Consider the following 13,346-nt stretch of genomic DNA (forward strand, 5'->3'; position numbering starts at 1 on the left):
TGCTGTTTGCAGTTTCCTCCACTAGAGAGCTACAAACCACCGTCAATACTCTCTCCGTGACGTCAATCTCACGAGACGGAAGTGAAGAATTGTAGTCGTTAGAGATGCTGATAGTGACATGACAAATCAAACTGCACTCTGAAAAACACAACAACAAGCCAAGAAAACAACCAGGTGGGTGTTTAATGTCGTAAAGCGTTAGACGTCCAGCCAGGTCTTATCTGTAACGGAAATGTCTTACTGTTATTGTGTGCTGGTTTGAATGAGCCCAGCCCAGTGTTGTTTACTGGGAACGGAGCTAATTAGCAAGCTAACAGCAGACTCGGGGCTGTTGTGTTCAGTGTTTTAACCCTAACCGAGGGCTAAATATATACATACTGAAAATTAGCTAACGGCTGAGCTTATAAAATTGACTTGTCATAACTTTTTTGTCAGTCTGTCAGCGCTCTGTGCTCCTGTGCCCTGTAAATGTTACCCAGGCCTAACCCTGAATATCACTCCTTATATTTCCATCATAAACAGATTCCTTTGGAAGTCTTCTGCACAAACAGAAAGGATGGTAAGAGATGTGTCATTTACTATTTTTTTCTCTCTTTTTTATTTTGAAATATGGGCTTACAGACATGGAAAAAAATATTACCACCCTTGTTTTCCTCAATGTCTTGATCATTTCAGTGCCTGGTCCAACTAAAGGTACATTTGTTTGGACAAATATAATGATAATGTAACTAATTTTATGGATATAAAAGTGAATTACAGTATGATAATAAATTAGGCTATAAGACCAGAATCAGAAGAAACCAAATTCGTATGGAGCCAATGTCGAGCAGCAATAATGAACTAGACAAAGAAACAGATGTTTAGTAGCCACTCATGTATTTTTACAGCAACAAAGGAAAATGGCTACTTTGTACAACAAAAATATGTATACAATTATACCCAAAATTACCTGGGACATAAAAGTGTGCACACAAAAAATTAAATGAAAGTGTCCGATGGGCCCTTTTTATCCTGAAAATCGTCATAGGTGCACCTGTTTTACCTGTTTGTTGTTGGGTGTATGTGTGTATAACAGAGTACATGTTAACAAAAATATTTCATAAAACTTTAATTTAAGAGCTGGTATTTAGCCATTTTCCATGGTATTCTTGATAATGATTTTGGTTATTATCAAGAAAACCATGGAAAATGGCTAGATATCAGCTCTTAAATTAAACTCTTATCAGATATTTTAGTTGTTATCATTATATTTGCCCAAACAAATGTACCTTTAGTTGTACCAGGCATAAAAATGAACAAGAAATTTAAGTTAAAGGGTGTTCTAATAATTTTCTCCATGACTGTATTTACTGCTTTATAGGAGTTATTAGGGCTGGGCAATATGGACCAAATGTCATATCCCGATATATTAAGGCTGAATATCGATATACAATATATATCAAATTATTTTTATCGCAAAGTAAATATATGTATATATATATGTATATATGCATATATATACAAATATGACATGTCACAAGTAGTTTTATTGAAACTGTTTAATTAAGTGAACATAAATACTGTATAACAACAGGAGTACATTTTATGTTTATGTGAGAAAGGAATAACGAACATTACATAAAAACTAAATATGACAATCCCTAGTAAGGGCAGCATTTACCGGTATATATAAAGAAAAAAATCCTGAACTATATCGATATATGCGATATGGTCTTATTCCATATCACATTAAAAAATGTATCGATATCGACATTGTTTATATGTCTATATCAGTTTTTTCATTAAGTTCAAACCAGAAAAGAGAACTGCACTTGGGTAACTTCTGCTTTTTCTTTTTGCATTTGACAGCATGGTCGAGTGAAGGTTAAAACTACAGCCCAGCAGGAGGAAGAGAAAAGAAAGGAGAGGGAGAAGAAACTGAAGATATACGTGGCTGCACGAGATGCCTGTTTTTCTAAGGTTTTTTTATATATGTTTTTTATTACAATGAACACACATTTTATTATTTTTTGTCAAATCAGTACACACTATCTTGCTGTTGTAAATGCTCACTGGAGCAGCAAAGTAGAGCTGCAATACTTGACTAGTTGACTAATCATTTAGATGATCAGCAAAGAAATAATCGTTAACTGTTTTGGTAATTAAAAAAAGAATTTTTCATGCAAAAATGGCAGTAGATAAAATAAGATAAGATATTCCTTTATTGATCCCCCATGGGAGAAATTCAGGTGTTGCAGCAGCACAAGTACAAAGTAAACACAGATTAGGATAATAAAAATGAAATAGAATAAAGATTAATATATTATATAATATTCCCTGATTTTCTCTGGTTAATGTCATATTAAACTAAATTTATTTTATTTTTCTGATAGACAAGACATTTTAAGGCATTACCATATATATAAACTGGGATGGACATTTCTCAATATTTTTCAGGATTGTTTTGCTCATTTATAATATGCATTTGCATTCCTCACATTATCCTGTTTGACAGAGGAAGGAGGGTATTTGTGATGATGAGGCTCTCCAGATTACCCAGCAGCTACTTTCATCCAATCCCGACTTCGCAACCCTCTGGAATTTCAGAAGAGAGATCCTAATGCACCTGGAAACTGTGAAGTGAGACTGTGATTCACAGTATAACACTTTTTGAATGGTAAATCACCACAAATATAACAGGAGAATTATGCTTTTGTTTCTCCAGGGACGAGGATGAAGTGCAAAAGATTTACCAGGCTGAGCTGTCATTTCTTGAGTCTTGCCTGAAAGTGAACCCAAAGTCGTACGGCAGCTGGCACCACCGAGGTTGGGTCTCGACCCGCTTGCCTCGACCGGACTGGGCCAGAGAGCTGAGCTTGTGTGATCGTTGCTTGAGCCTGGACGACCGTAACTGTGAGTAATGGAGTAGAAAAAGGAAGTGTCTCCCTACTATTTATTATATGGAAAATAATTCATTTTTTGTGATTTTTTGGAAGAGATTATGGAAAAAAATCAAATATATAAACTGGCATATAAAGAGTTAAAATTCAGAAAATTATTTCATGGTTGGCAGTTTTAAACAAGACTGAAGTTGTTTAAGAGATTTATGAAAAAAAAGCTGAAAAAAAATATTGATGTATGGTGATTTAATAGCAGTTGTTGTGTGCATGGCCTTTTTTGGCCACGAAGGTCACGAGAGGGTAGTAAGTGCACCAATGGAGTATAAAAGACATGTAAGGGTTGATGACAATGGATTTTTAAAAAATTGCTAAAAAGAAAAGTTCCTGCAAAAATTCATGCCTCAAGCTGTGACACGGCCAAAATGATCAGCAAATTAATAAAAGAGAAAAATGTACAAAAATGCCAGAGGAGGGCATAAGGGTTAATAACTTGTCTCCATCTCTCGAACCATATTCTCCCTTCTCGGCCAGTCCATTGCTGGGATTATCGCCGGATGGTTGTGAAGATGTCAGGCGTGCCCGTGGATCAGGAGTTGGCGTTCACCGATCGTCTTATTGGCTCCAACTTCTCCAACTACTCCAGCTGGCACTACCGCAGCACTCTGCTGCCGCTGCTCCACCCAGAGTCCCCCGAGCCCCCGTCACCATGCCGTGAGCGCCCCCACTCCTCCCCTCCTCCTTCTCCGCAAACCCACTCCCATCGTGTTTGTGAAGAGCAGCTCCTCAAAGGTAGCATTAACAACACCTTTGAAAATGAATGGCCAGGTTGTGAAGTCAGCAATACCTAATAACAGCAGACAGGGGGCAGTGTGAGGCTTTACAATGGCTGTAAATGGTTTTGAAGTCTTCTCTGCTGTATAATTCAACACACTGAGCATCCAACTATCATCATTTTTCTTTTCAGAATATGAGCTTGTACAGAATGCTTTCTTCACCGATCCCAACGACCAGAGCGCTTGGTTCTACTATCGCTGGTTGCTAGGCAGAGGTATGTCCATCGTTATTGTGTCTATGGGCGTTTCTCAAACCGTACCCTCCCCACACCCACATGGAGAGAGCTCTGTGTGGAGTCACACTCACTGCTGTTAGAAGCACCCTTCATTAAGCAAGCCAGCATTAATGCAGACTCGCTGTTGGAGGGTTTTATAACCATTTCCACTCCTTGCTAATTGGTTGGGTTGGTGCTTAATGTGGCAGAACAATTGAACAAGTACGCATACAAATATATATTTCCTGTACTTTGTCATTAATTTATGTGTTGCACAAACAAATTTTTCTGTCTGTTTAACAGCTGAACGTGAAGAGATGATAAGCTGTGTGTACGTCAGTCGGGATGAGGAGAGAGTGGCTGTCGCCTTCTCGAGACCTGTTAATGTGAGTCTCTTCATTTGTTGTCATAAAATAAAGCTTTCTTTATTCTTCAATTTTTTTTGACAAATGGTTGCACACATTTCTCTATACTGCACTCACTTTTGTGAAACTCTACATACAGTTGTCTTAATTAACATGAAGCTCAGCACAACAGTTAATCTTAAATCAGTAATAATAATAATGATGATAACTTTATTAATATAGCACCTTTTAAAAATAGCAACTTACAAAATGCTTTGACAGAGAGCAGTTAATTACAAAGAGAATGATGCCATAAGGCTGAAAACAATTCTTACATTAAGAGAAAAACAAAACAATAAAAAACAGAGCATGAATAATCACAAGACATTCTGAGATACAAAGAAAAAAAAAGGAAAAAGGAGTTAAAAAGTAAGAAGTGAAGAAGTAAAAGGAGTAGTAAAATAGAAAGCATTACATAAATGCAAGTCTATAAAAGTGGGTTTTAAGAAGTTATTTAAAAGAAATTACTGACTCTTGGCGCCTTATCTCCTCGGGCAGCTCGTTCCAAGAAAGCTCTGGTGAAGAAAGACCGGTCTCCTTTGGCTTTCAGTTTTCCCTTTGGAACAATCACAAGGGCACCACCCGAGTATCTAAGGTCGCAGGTCGGCTCGTATGGAGTTAATAATTCTGTTAAATAGCTAGGAGCCAGCCCGAAAAGAGCTTTAAAAGTGATCAGTAAAATCTTAAAATCAATCCTAAAACGAACAGGCAGCCAGTGCAAAGAAGCTTAAATTGGGGTGATGTGATATTGTCTGTTAAAACCGGTAAGAAGCCAAGTAAAGCAACCAAAACAATTTCAGGATATACTCTCATACCAGAACAGAGTCTCCCAACATTGAAACTGTCACTGAACACACCGACTTAAAAAACTTTGAATGGCACTATGAATGGTCTATGCTACAGATGATTCAACACAGTAAGCGTAGCCCGAGCAGCATGTTAGCTGAGCAGCAGCTGCAGCAGCTTCTGTCTCAGTGTCCACAGCATGCATTCAGGCGCACAACTAAGTGTAGGTCAACCGTGTATTGGCAGTGCTGTGAGCCAGACACACAGTCACTGAAGTAAAGTGCATAAAATGGAAGAAAATCAACTTCAAGTGTAAGAATACGCTCTCTGACCCTTATCTGTTCTGTGGGACAGTCTGAAATGTGGCTAAAAGGCCTTTGTAGACAATACAACACTGCAATGAGCCTCAGTAGGCTTTTATTTTCCTAAAGTACAGTCCTTCAACTAATGCAATACAAACAAAGGTGTAAACTCTATATCCACTATACATACGTGTAGAGGTGTCACAATGTAGCAGTATTGATTGATATTGAATACACATATTATGTAAACAATCCAGAGCCTATTGCATCATTTCTGTTTCCGTCTTTCTCACTTTATGTAATTATGCAGACAGAATCTCTCTCTACCTTCCTACACTTGTGTTTTCAGTTGAAATAATTTGCCACAGCACAGCATTAAAATGGTTTGAATCCTACTTGAAGGACAGGGACTACTTTGTTTCAATAGGTAATTACACATCTGAGCGTGCAAAAATGACGTGGAATTCCCCAAGGCTCCATTCTGGGGCCTCTTCTTAAACATCTACATGCTCCCACTCGCTCAGATCCTGAAAAGCAACAAAATATGTTGCCATAGCTAGGCAGACGACACACATGTACATGACAATATCACCAGGGGATTATAGTATATATAATTTTCTCCAATTAAACGAAGATAAAAACAAAATTATTATTTTTGGAGCCAAGGAAGAACGTTTAATAGCACCCAGTTTCAAACCGTAATCGCAAAGACTAGAAAAGCATATATAAGTGCAGTCCATTTACATCCTCCAAATGTCGTCTCTTGCACCCTTTTCACCTGACAATTCATGACATTCATCTCCATAGTTCAGTCTTTTTTGGAAAAAGAAAACATTTACTGAGCAACCTTCTACCCTCTGCTCTGTTAGGCGCAGTCTGTCGGCCTGCTGCTGGTCCTCGACGGTCAGCCCCAGAGAGTGGAGTGGAGGAGCGTCCACCCACGCTTCAAACACAGCCCTGTCTGGGTATCCTTTTTATCTTTATTGACTTTCACTACGTGCTGCTGATTGAACAGGATACCTGTTTAACATTCTGTTCGTGTCATTGTTAACATGTCGCATGCAGATAAGAGACTGTGGCACGTGCATGAGAATGTTGGCGTGTTTCATCACCTTTAAAAACTTGGTGGTGCTCTGTGTTCTGGAAAGGAATGTTACTTTCACCTTTACCACAGATGTGCAGTTAGACTTCTGGTCACGGCTTTTTAGAAAAGCTTTTCTAACTTCTAAAAGGGTGCAGTAACACAGAGGCCGAGTTTAGTCTGAAGAAAGCTGTCAGAAAGGCTTTTAAGGAGGAGGAAGGGATTCTCCACAGCTCAAGGAGTGCTGAATGTGGTGGTTTGATTCCAAAAAGATCATTCAGTCGAAAATCTTTTTAAAATAATATCATTCTAAAGATAACTTCTATTAGTATTGAATTGTGGGTGAAAATGCTCCCTTTTTCCAGGGCTTTCAACCATATCACAGAGACTTTGTGGATGTGTTGATAAGAAAGCCAAGTAGCTGTTGGGATTTCATCTGTATTCATTCATGTCTATATTCATTCATAATGTTAATATTTTTTCCGTGAGGAGAGCAGAAGCAGCTGTGGCCTGACACTTTTCATTTGTGGTCACTCACTCAGCGGCTGCATGTATATTCAGCATAATCTGATTGTCTTTAAACTAAATTTAAATTGCTAAATGCTCACTTAGTGATGGGATATTTTATTGGTACAAAATCTGTGAGTATCTAAATTCATACTTGAGCCTAGTTTGTCTAAATGACTGTTTTGCTATTCCATCAATGATGTTTATTTTAGTCAAACTGCCCAGCTCTATGGGTCTGTATCAGCATGGAAATGAGCCTGAACTTACTATGCACACTCACACTGTGGGTCTGTGTGGGTTTCAATGTTAAGGTGACTATAATTGGAAGTTGAAACTCTTAATAAACTCATAAATAATCCTTAACACCAGCTCAGATCTGTGATCTTCCTCCTGGAACAATAAGCGACATCACGAATGAACACAACCTGACTGTGCACTGGACTGAAAAACACACCCACAGAGACTGTGCTCTGTACACAGGTGACGCATATCATACATCTTTACATGTCATATTCATGTTGTACAAATGTGTCTTTACACTGTGGACCTTTTTAAAGGTCAGGTGTTATATTGGTGATATATAAATACTGTACAGTATAAAATTACTCAATCTCAGCCCAAATTCAGAAACTGCCTTTAAACAGGACTTCTTTAAGGTTGTAATGGCACAACTATACTATAAATAAGTAAAATGTGCCTATACATTGATTCCCTGGCTGCAAAAGCTGTGTTTCCATTCACCTATTTCTAAGCATATTTTGAAATATCGCATTAGAATAGCATATTAAAAGAATACAATTTAAATTGCATTTTCAATTGAAGGATGAATTGTTGTTTATCCTTGTTTGTCATTTTTAATTTCTATGGACCATCTTGTGTGTCTGAAATGAAGATAGAATTAAAATGAAATGCACAAAAAGTTTTTTATGTTCCCTCAAAGTGTCGATAAAGTGTTAATGTGCTTAATGGGATATGGAAACACCTTTATCGAATGCGGTTAGATTTCGCGAATGTTTACCTCATGATTGATCAGCTGCTTCTGCTGTCAGCTTCTTCCTGGAGAATAAATCAATTTGTCTGGGGATGGCTTTAAAATGTGCCCTATTGTTTCTTGTTTCCCTATTGTTTCCCTATTGTTAATTTGCCCCAAACCAGTTGATGGAAACGCATCTTGATTCACTTTTCTTTTTGGGACTTTTCAAAAGTTTCTTACAAAACTCACTTTACAATTGAATGGAGACGGGGCTAAATGAGTGCAGAGTATAGAGGCAGAAGAGCCATTATAGGGTGCTACAGGCCTTAATGAGACAGGTGGTATATTGGAACATTTCACACAGGGTGAATATAAGTCTATATGAGGAAAAAGTCAGTATGAGGGAAAAAAGTGTTGTTGGTTTTTTTTTTACCATTAAAACATATGAACATTCTCTAGTAGAAACCCTAAAGACACAAGTGTAAACCTGAAAATCATAATATTATATCCCCTTCAACTTCCACAGGTCGGACTGAGAGTTGGTGTCGGGACTCGGCTACAGATCAGGAACTTTTCAGGTATTGTGTTGGCATAATGGCAGCACATTGTGTAATAATTTTTAAGGAGTAGGAACTGAGTGTGTTGTTTCTCTGCAGGAGTGAACTCTCAGTAGAGAAGACCTCAGTGTTACAGTCAGAGCTGCAATCATGCAACCAGCTACAAGAACTGGAGCCACTCAATAAGTGTATGTGCTTTTAAATGCTTCGCATCCACATAGTTGGTTTGTTGATGGTTTGATGTAGCGATTGAAACACTTTACTTTCCTTGGCAGGGTGCTTACTGACCATTATCCTCCTGATGAGGGCGCTAGACCCTCTGGGTTATGAAAAGGAGACGCTTGCTCATTTCCAGACATTGAAAGTGAGTACCAACCCTATTCGCTCTGTGACACTGACTCGAAAAAACATCACCCACTAAATGTTTTTAAATGTCTCTGTCAGGAAGTGGACTCCATGCGCTCTGCGTATTACAGTGACCTGTGCAGCAAGTTTATGATTGAAAACACCATCTTGAAAATGGAGTATGCTGAAGTGCGCGTCTTCAGTATTTCTGACAAGGTTGGTTCAGAATCATAAAAATAAATTCAATTAGGTTAGAGTGAAATTTGCTTGGTCCAGAAAGGTCATTTGTAATTTTTTTGCCAACAGAACCTGACCACCTTATGCCACCTGGACCAGCTGTTATTGGTTACCCATATCAATCTGTCCTCCAATCAGTTGCAGCGGCTGCCTCCTCAGTTCTCCATGTTGCAGTGCCTGGAGGTAATAAAGCTCCAACTCAAATCCAATTATATGTCCTCCACGGACAGTGTTTCTTTTCTTCTTTTGTGTGTCTGACAGAAATATACACGTTGATTACTTATTGTTCTGCAACATGTTTGATTAAAATGATCTTTTTCACACTTGCAGGCCTTGGAGGCTGACAACAACTCTATAGAAAATCTGGAAGGACTGTATCACCTTCCCAAACTGGAGGAAGTCCTCTTGAAGAATAACAGTATCCTTAAATCAATCATTCATATTCATTCATGTTTGCTGGAGCAGTGATTTAAAAAAAAAAAAAAAACAGAGGTACATGTATCCCAGGTGGTACTTGGAAAGATTGTAGAGTCTTAGTTAAAAGAAAAAAAAAAGAGAAATAGTTAAAATAATTATCTAAAAGTAATGGATAAACAGTTGAAATAGTTAAATGTATCGGATAAAAGGTTATTTTTAAGTAATGGATAAATGGTTGAAATATAGTTAGCTAAAAGTATCTAAATTGCTACACCTCAGAGTCCAAAAAAGATGGAATGCTGTTTAAAAGCTAATTAAAACTAGAATGCATTACATTTAGAATTTAGAATATATACTTAAACATAAGTATACAGTCATGGAAAAAAATGTTAGATCACCCTTGTCTTCTTCAATTTCTTGTTCATTTTAATGCCTGGTACAACTAAAGGTACATTTGTTTGGACAAATATAATGATAACAACAAAAATAGCTCATAAGAGTTTAATTTAAAAGCTGATATCTAGACATTTTACATGATTTTCTTGATAATGATTTTAGTTATTATCAAGAAAACCATGGAAAACCGCTAGATATCAGCTCTTAAACTCTTATCAGCTATTTATATATATAGATATATATATATATATATTTGTCCAAAATAAATACCTTTAGTAGTACCAGGAGTTAATAAATTGAAGAATAAGGGCAGTCTAATAGTTTTTTCCATGACTGTATATATACACTCACCGGCCACCTTATTAGCTAATGAGGTGTACCTAATAAAGTGTCAGTCTGTTTTTTTTTTTAGCGGTGTAGCCTGTCAGGTTGGACGTTTTGTGGTTCAGAGATGTTCTTCTGCATTCCTTGGTTGTGACAAGTGATTATTTGAGTTTCTGTTGAACCACTCTAGCCAATCTCCTCTGACCTCTGGCATCAACAAGGCATTTTAGCTAACTGGATATTTTCACTTTTTCAGACCATTCTCTGTAGAGATGGTTGTTTGTGAAATACTCAGACCAGCCCGTCTGGCACCAACAACCATGCCACGTATAAAGTCACTTAAATCACCTTTCTTCCTCATTCTGATGCTCAGTTTGAACTTCAGCAGCTCATCTTCACCATGTCTTCATGACTGAATGCATTGAGTTGCTGTCTTATGATTGGCTGATTAGATGCTCGTGTTAGCAAGCAGTTGAACAGGTGTATATAATAAAGTGGCCGGTGAGTGTATGTCACAGGATCATCAAATTATCGCATTCTGTTTTATCTACGTTTTAGACAATGTCCCAACTTTTTTGGAATCAGGTTTGTAAAAGCAATAAGTTGAAACAGTTACTCAAAGTAACGGAAAAACCGTTGAAACATTCAGCTTCACTCCAAGTCATAGTGCAATTTGGAAGTTCAGTTGTATGAAAAAATAACAATATCCACTTTTCCATAATCAGTAGTGTTATGCGGTCATACCTCAGACCAAAAAGTTCAGGAACCACTGTGCTGGAGAATGTCCTGTTCTGGGTCTGTGTTAATCCTGTAGCAGCAGTGTCATAGATCTGTACTGTACACTCCTCTCATCGTGTACAAGTGACTCAAGATGTGTGAATAAGCGCACGTCTCAATGCTGCAAAACAGCCTCGCTAAAGAGCCCGAGCAGCTGACGGTGTGTGAAGAGTGCAGTGTAAAAAGCACACTACACACACAAGCACGGTGTTTACAGAGTTTAGAAAATTGCAGCGGTAATGAGACTCTTCAGCTTCAATGCACGAATAATTTGTGTTCACCTGAAACTTTGAGTAAATACAATCAAGGCTGCAATTTCAGAGCAAACAGCATCATTAAAAAAGAAAGAGGCATTAGCAACACGTCATATCTGCAGGCTCTTTCTCCTTCACGCTTCACTACCGCTGATAAACTGGAGAGGAATTAATGCAGTTTACAGGTTATGACACTGACGCTGCATTCAGATTTTGTTTTGGTCTTTGTGATGGCAGTGCATACCTTCTCATGCAAATGAGTCCTCCATATTTAGAAGAATTAATTAATATCCCAGTGTCATATTTGACATGTGGATCTCACGTTTGCAGCAGTGTTGGGAATATGTGCGCCCTGCCTCCTTCTAGTCATCACTTTAATTGTGCCGCTCACCACAGCACACACCAATGTTTTTTTCATTAACCCAAATGTTCAGAAATCTCCACATTGGCAGATCTTCAGCCACTGGCCTCCTGCCCCAAGTTGAAGCGCCTCGATCTCCGTGGCAACCCAGTCACTCAGACGGCCAACATCGAGTCAGAGCTGGCCGAGCTGCTGCCCTCAGTCACAGACCTCCTGCTCTGATCAGACGGAGGGCGGGAAATCACTGCCATCGTCATGTCACCTCGTCTCGTCAATTGTCCTTCACATTCTCTAGCGTGTTTGTTTGTGAAAGAGCAAGTGGGTGTTTTCCAAGCGTCTTGTGACTCTGTTTACTCCACAGACCGTCAATCACACCGATCCCGGAGGGTCTGAGAGCCTGATGCCTCTGAGCACAGGTCAAAAACCACTAACACCTTCAGAAAAATGTCTAGACTTGTGTGTGTGTGTGAGTGGGTGGGTGGGTGAGTGAATGAGAGCGTAATAACCAATGTTGCATCTCTTAGTGTGTGCATATCGATGTCCTTAATACAACACACCTGATTGCATGCGGAAACCCTGATAATGGAGTAAACTGGCTGTATATGGATTGGCGTGCAGCAATGCTGGCTAATTGCTTCTACAAGATGTAAAAACGGTTGGATTTTAAAACAAAGCTTCTAACTAATGATCAGAGCATCGCATAGTTCTCATACACATTTTTTTTTAAAAGGTTGTGTAAAGCATTTAATATATGACACTATACTGTTGCACAGTAAGTCACAGATCCAGTAATAAAACAGCACACATTGTGTCACTGCCTTCCAAAAAGCCTCAAAGTGTTTTTATTTTCTCTTTATATCAGGGATGGGCGTTTGAAAGAAACATGCCAACTCAATTATCTATAACATTTAAGATCGATCCATCGATTAATCACTTCATGCATACATGAGCAAAATAAAAGATACACAGTACTATGCAAAAGCCTGGTTTGATAATGGACGCTTTTATTTTGAAAGAACGAAAAGGGACTTCCTGTTGATTGTAAAACTAACTCACATGAGATTAAACTGTAAAGATAACGTTAAGGAGTTCAATGTTTTATGTTTTAGCCCCCGAAGAGCTATGAGGTTAGTTTTCACAGTAATCTTGAATATCTAAGTGTGTTTTGTGTTTAAATAAGTTTTGGATCTATTTAAACCTAGTAATTCATGCTAGCAAGTTTTGAAAAATTAAGCTAGTTTTGCTCAAATTAACACTTGTATTTCTGTGTGTTTTATAATTGTTATTGCAACTTTAAGTTTGCAAATTTTAGCTTTATCCAACTTAATTCTCAGCTCAATGGCTTATTGACGTACGGCTGCAGAACTGAACGCTCGGCAGTGTTTCAGTTCAGTGAGTACAGATACACAGTCAGAGATAAAATTAAAATTAAAGAAATACACAGATCGCTAAAAAAAATCCATGTGATCGACTCAATTCTTAACAACCATTAATTGAGCATCGATAAATATTCCCATCCCTACTTTATATACATTATATGGTCTGTCTCATCTTTGTGATTAGTTTTTGGAGGTCAAAGGTCGCTCACAAAGCCTGTTTTTGGCCATAACTCAAACCAATTTTGACCTTGTTTCTCACAAATGGCTAATAGTATAAAATTATGAAGTAATGACATTTATATCCAATAGGTCAACTTCA

General features: G+C 38.0%; 1 protein-coding gene across 1 annotated transcript; it reads left to right on the forward strand.

Annotated features, from left to right (window-relative positions):
• Positions 1–12,476, forward strand: rabggta (Rab geranylgeranyltransferase subunit alpha). Its single transcript, XM_059340626.1, has 17 exons — positions 1–174; positions 523–559; positions 1,849–1,959; positions 2,495–2,619; positions 2,705–2,892; positions 3,411–3,668; positions 3,844–3,927; positions 4,231–4,313; positions 6,289–6,384; positions 7,382–7,487; positions 8,507–8,558; positions 8,637–8,725; positions 8,813–8,901; positions 8,982–9,098; positions 9,189–9,302; positions 9,450–9,537; positions 11,722–12,476. Exons 2-17 carry the CDS (start codon positions 557–559, stop codon positions 11,868–11,870), a joined length of 1,752 nt encoding a protein of 583 aa, XP_059196609.1. The 5' UTR covers positions 1–174; positions 523–556; the 3' UTR covers positions 11,871–12,476.
• The last annotated feature ends 870 nt before the right edge of the window (positions 12,477–13,346 follow it).

This window comes from Centropristis striata, chromosome 9 (assembly GCF_030273125.1).
Source record: "Centropristis striata isolate RG_2023a ecotype Rhode Island chromosome 9, C.striata_1.0, whole genome shotgun sequence".
Taxonomy (NCBI): Eukaryota; Metazoa; Chordata; class Actinopteri; order Perciformes; family Serranidae; genus Centropristis; species Centropristis striata.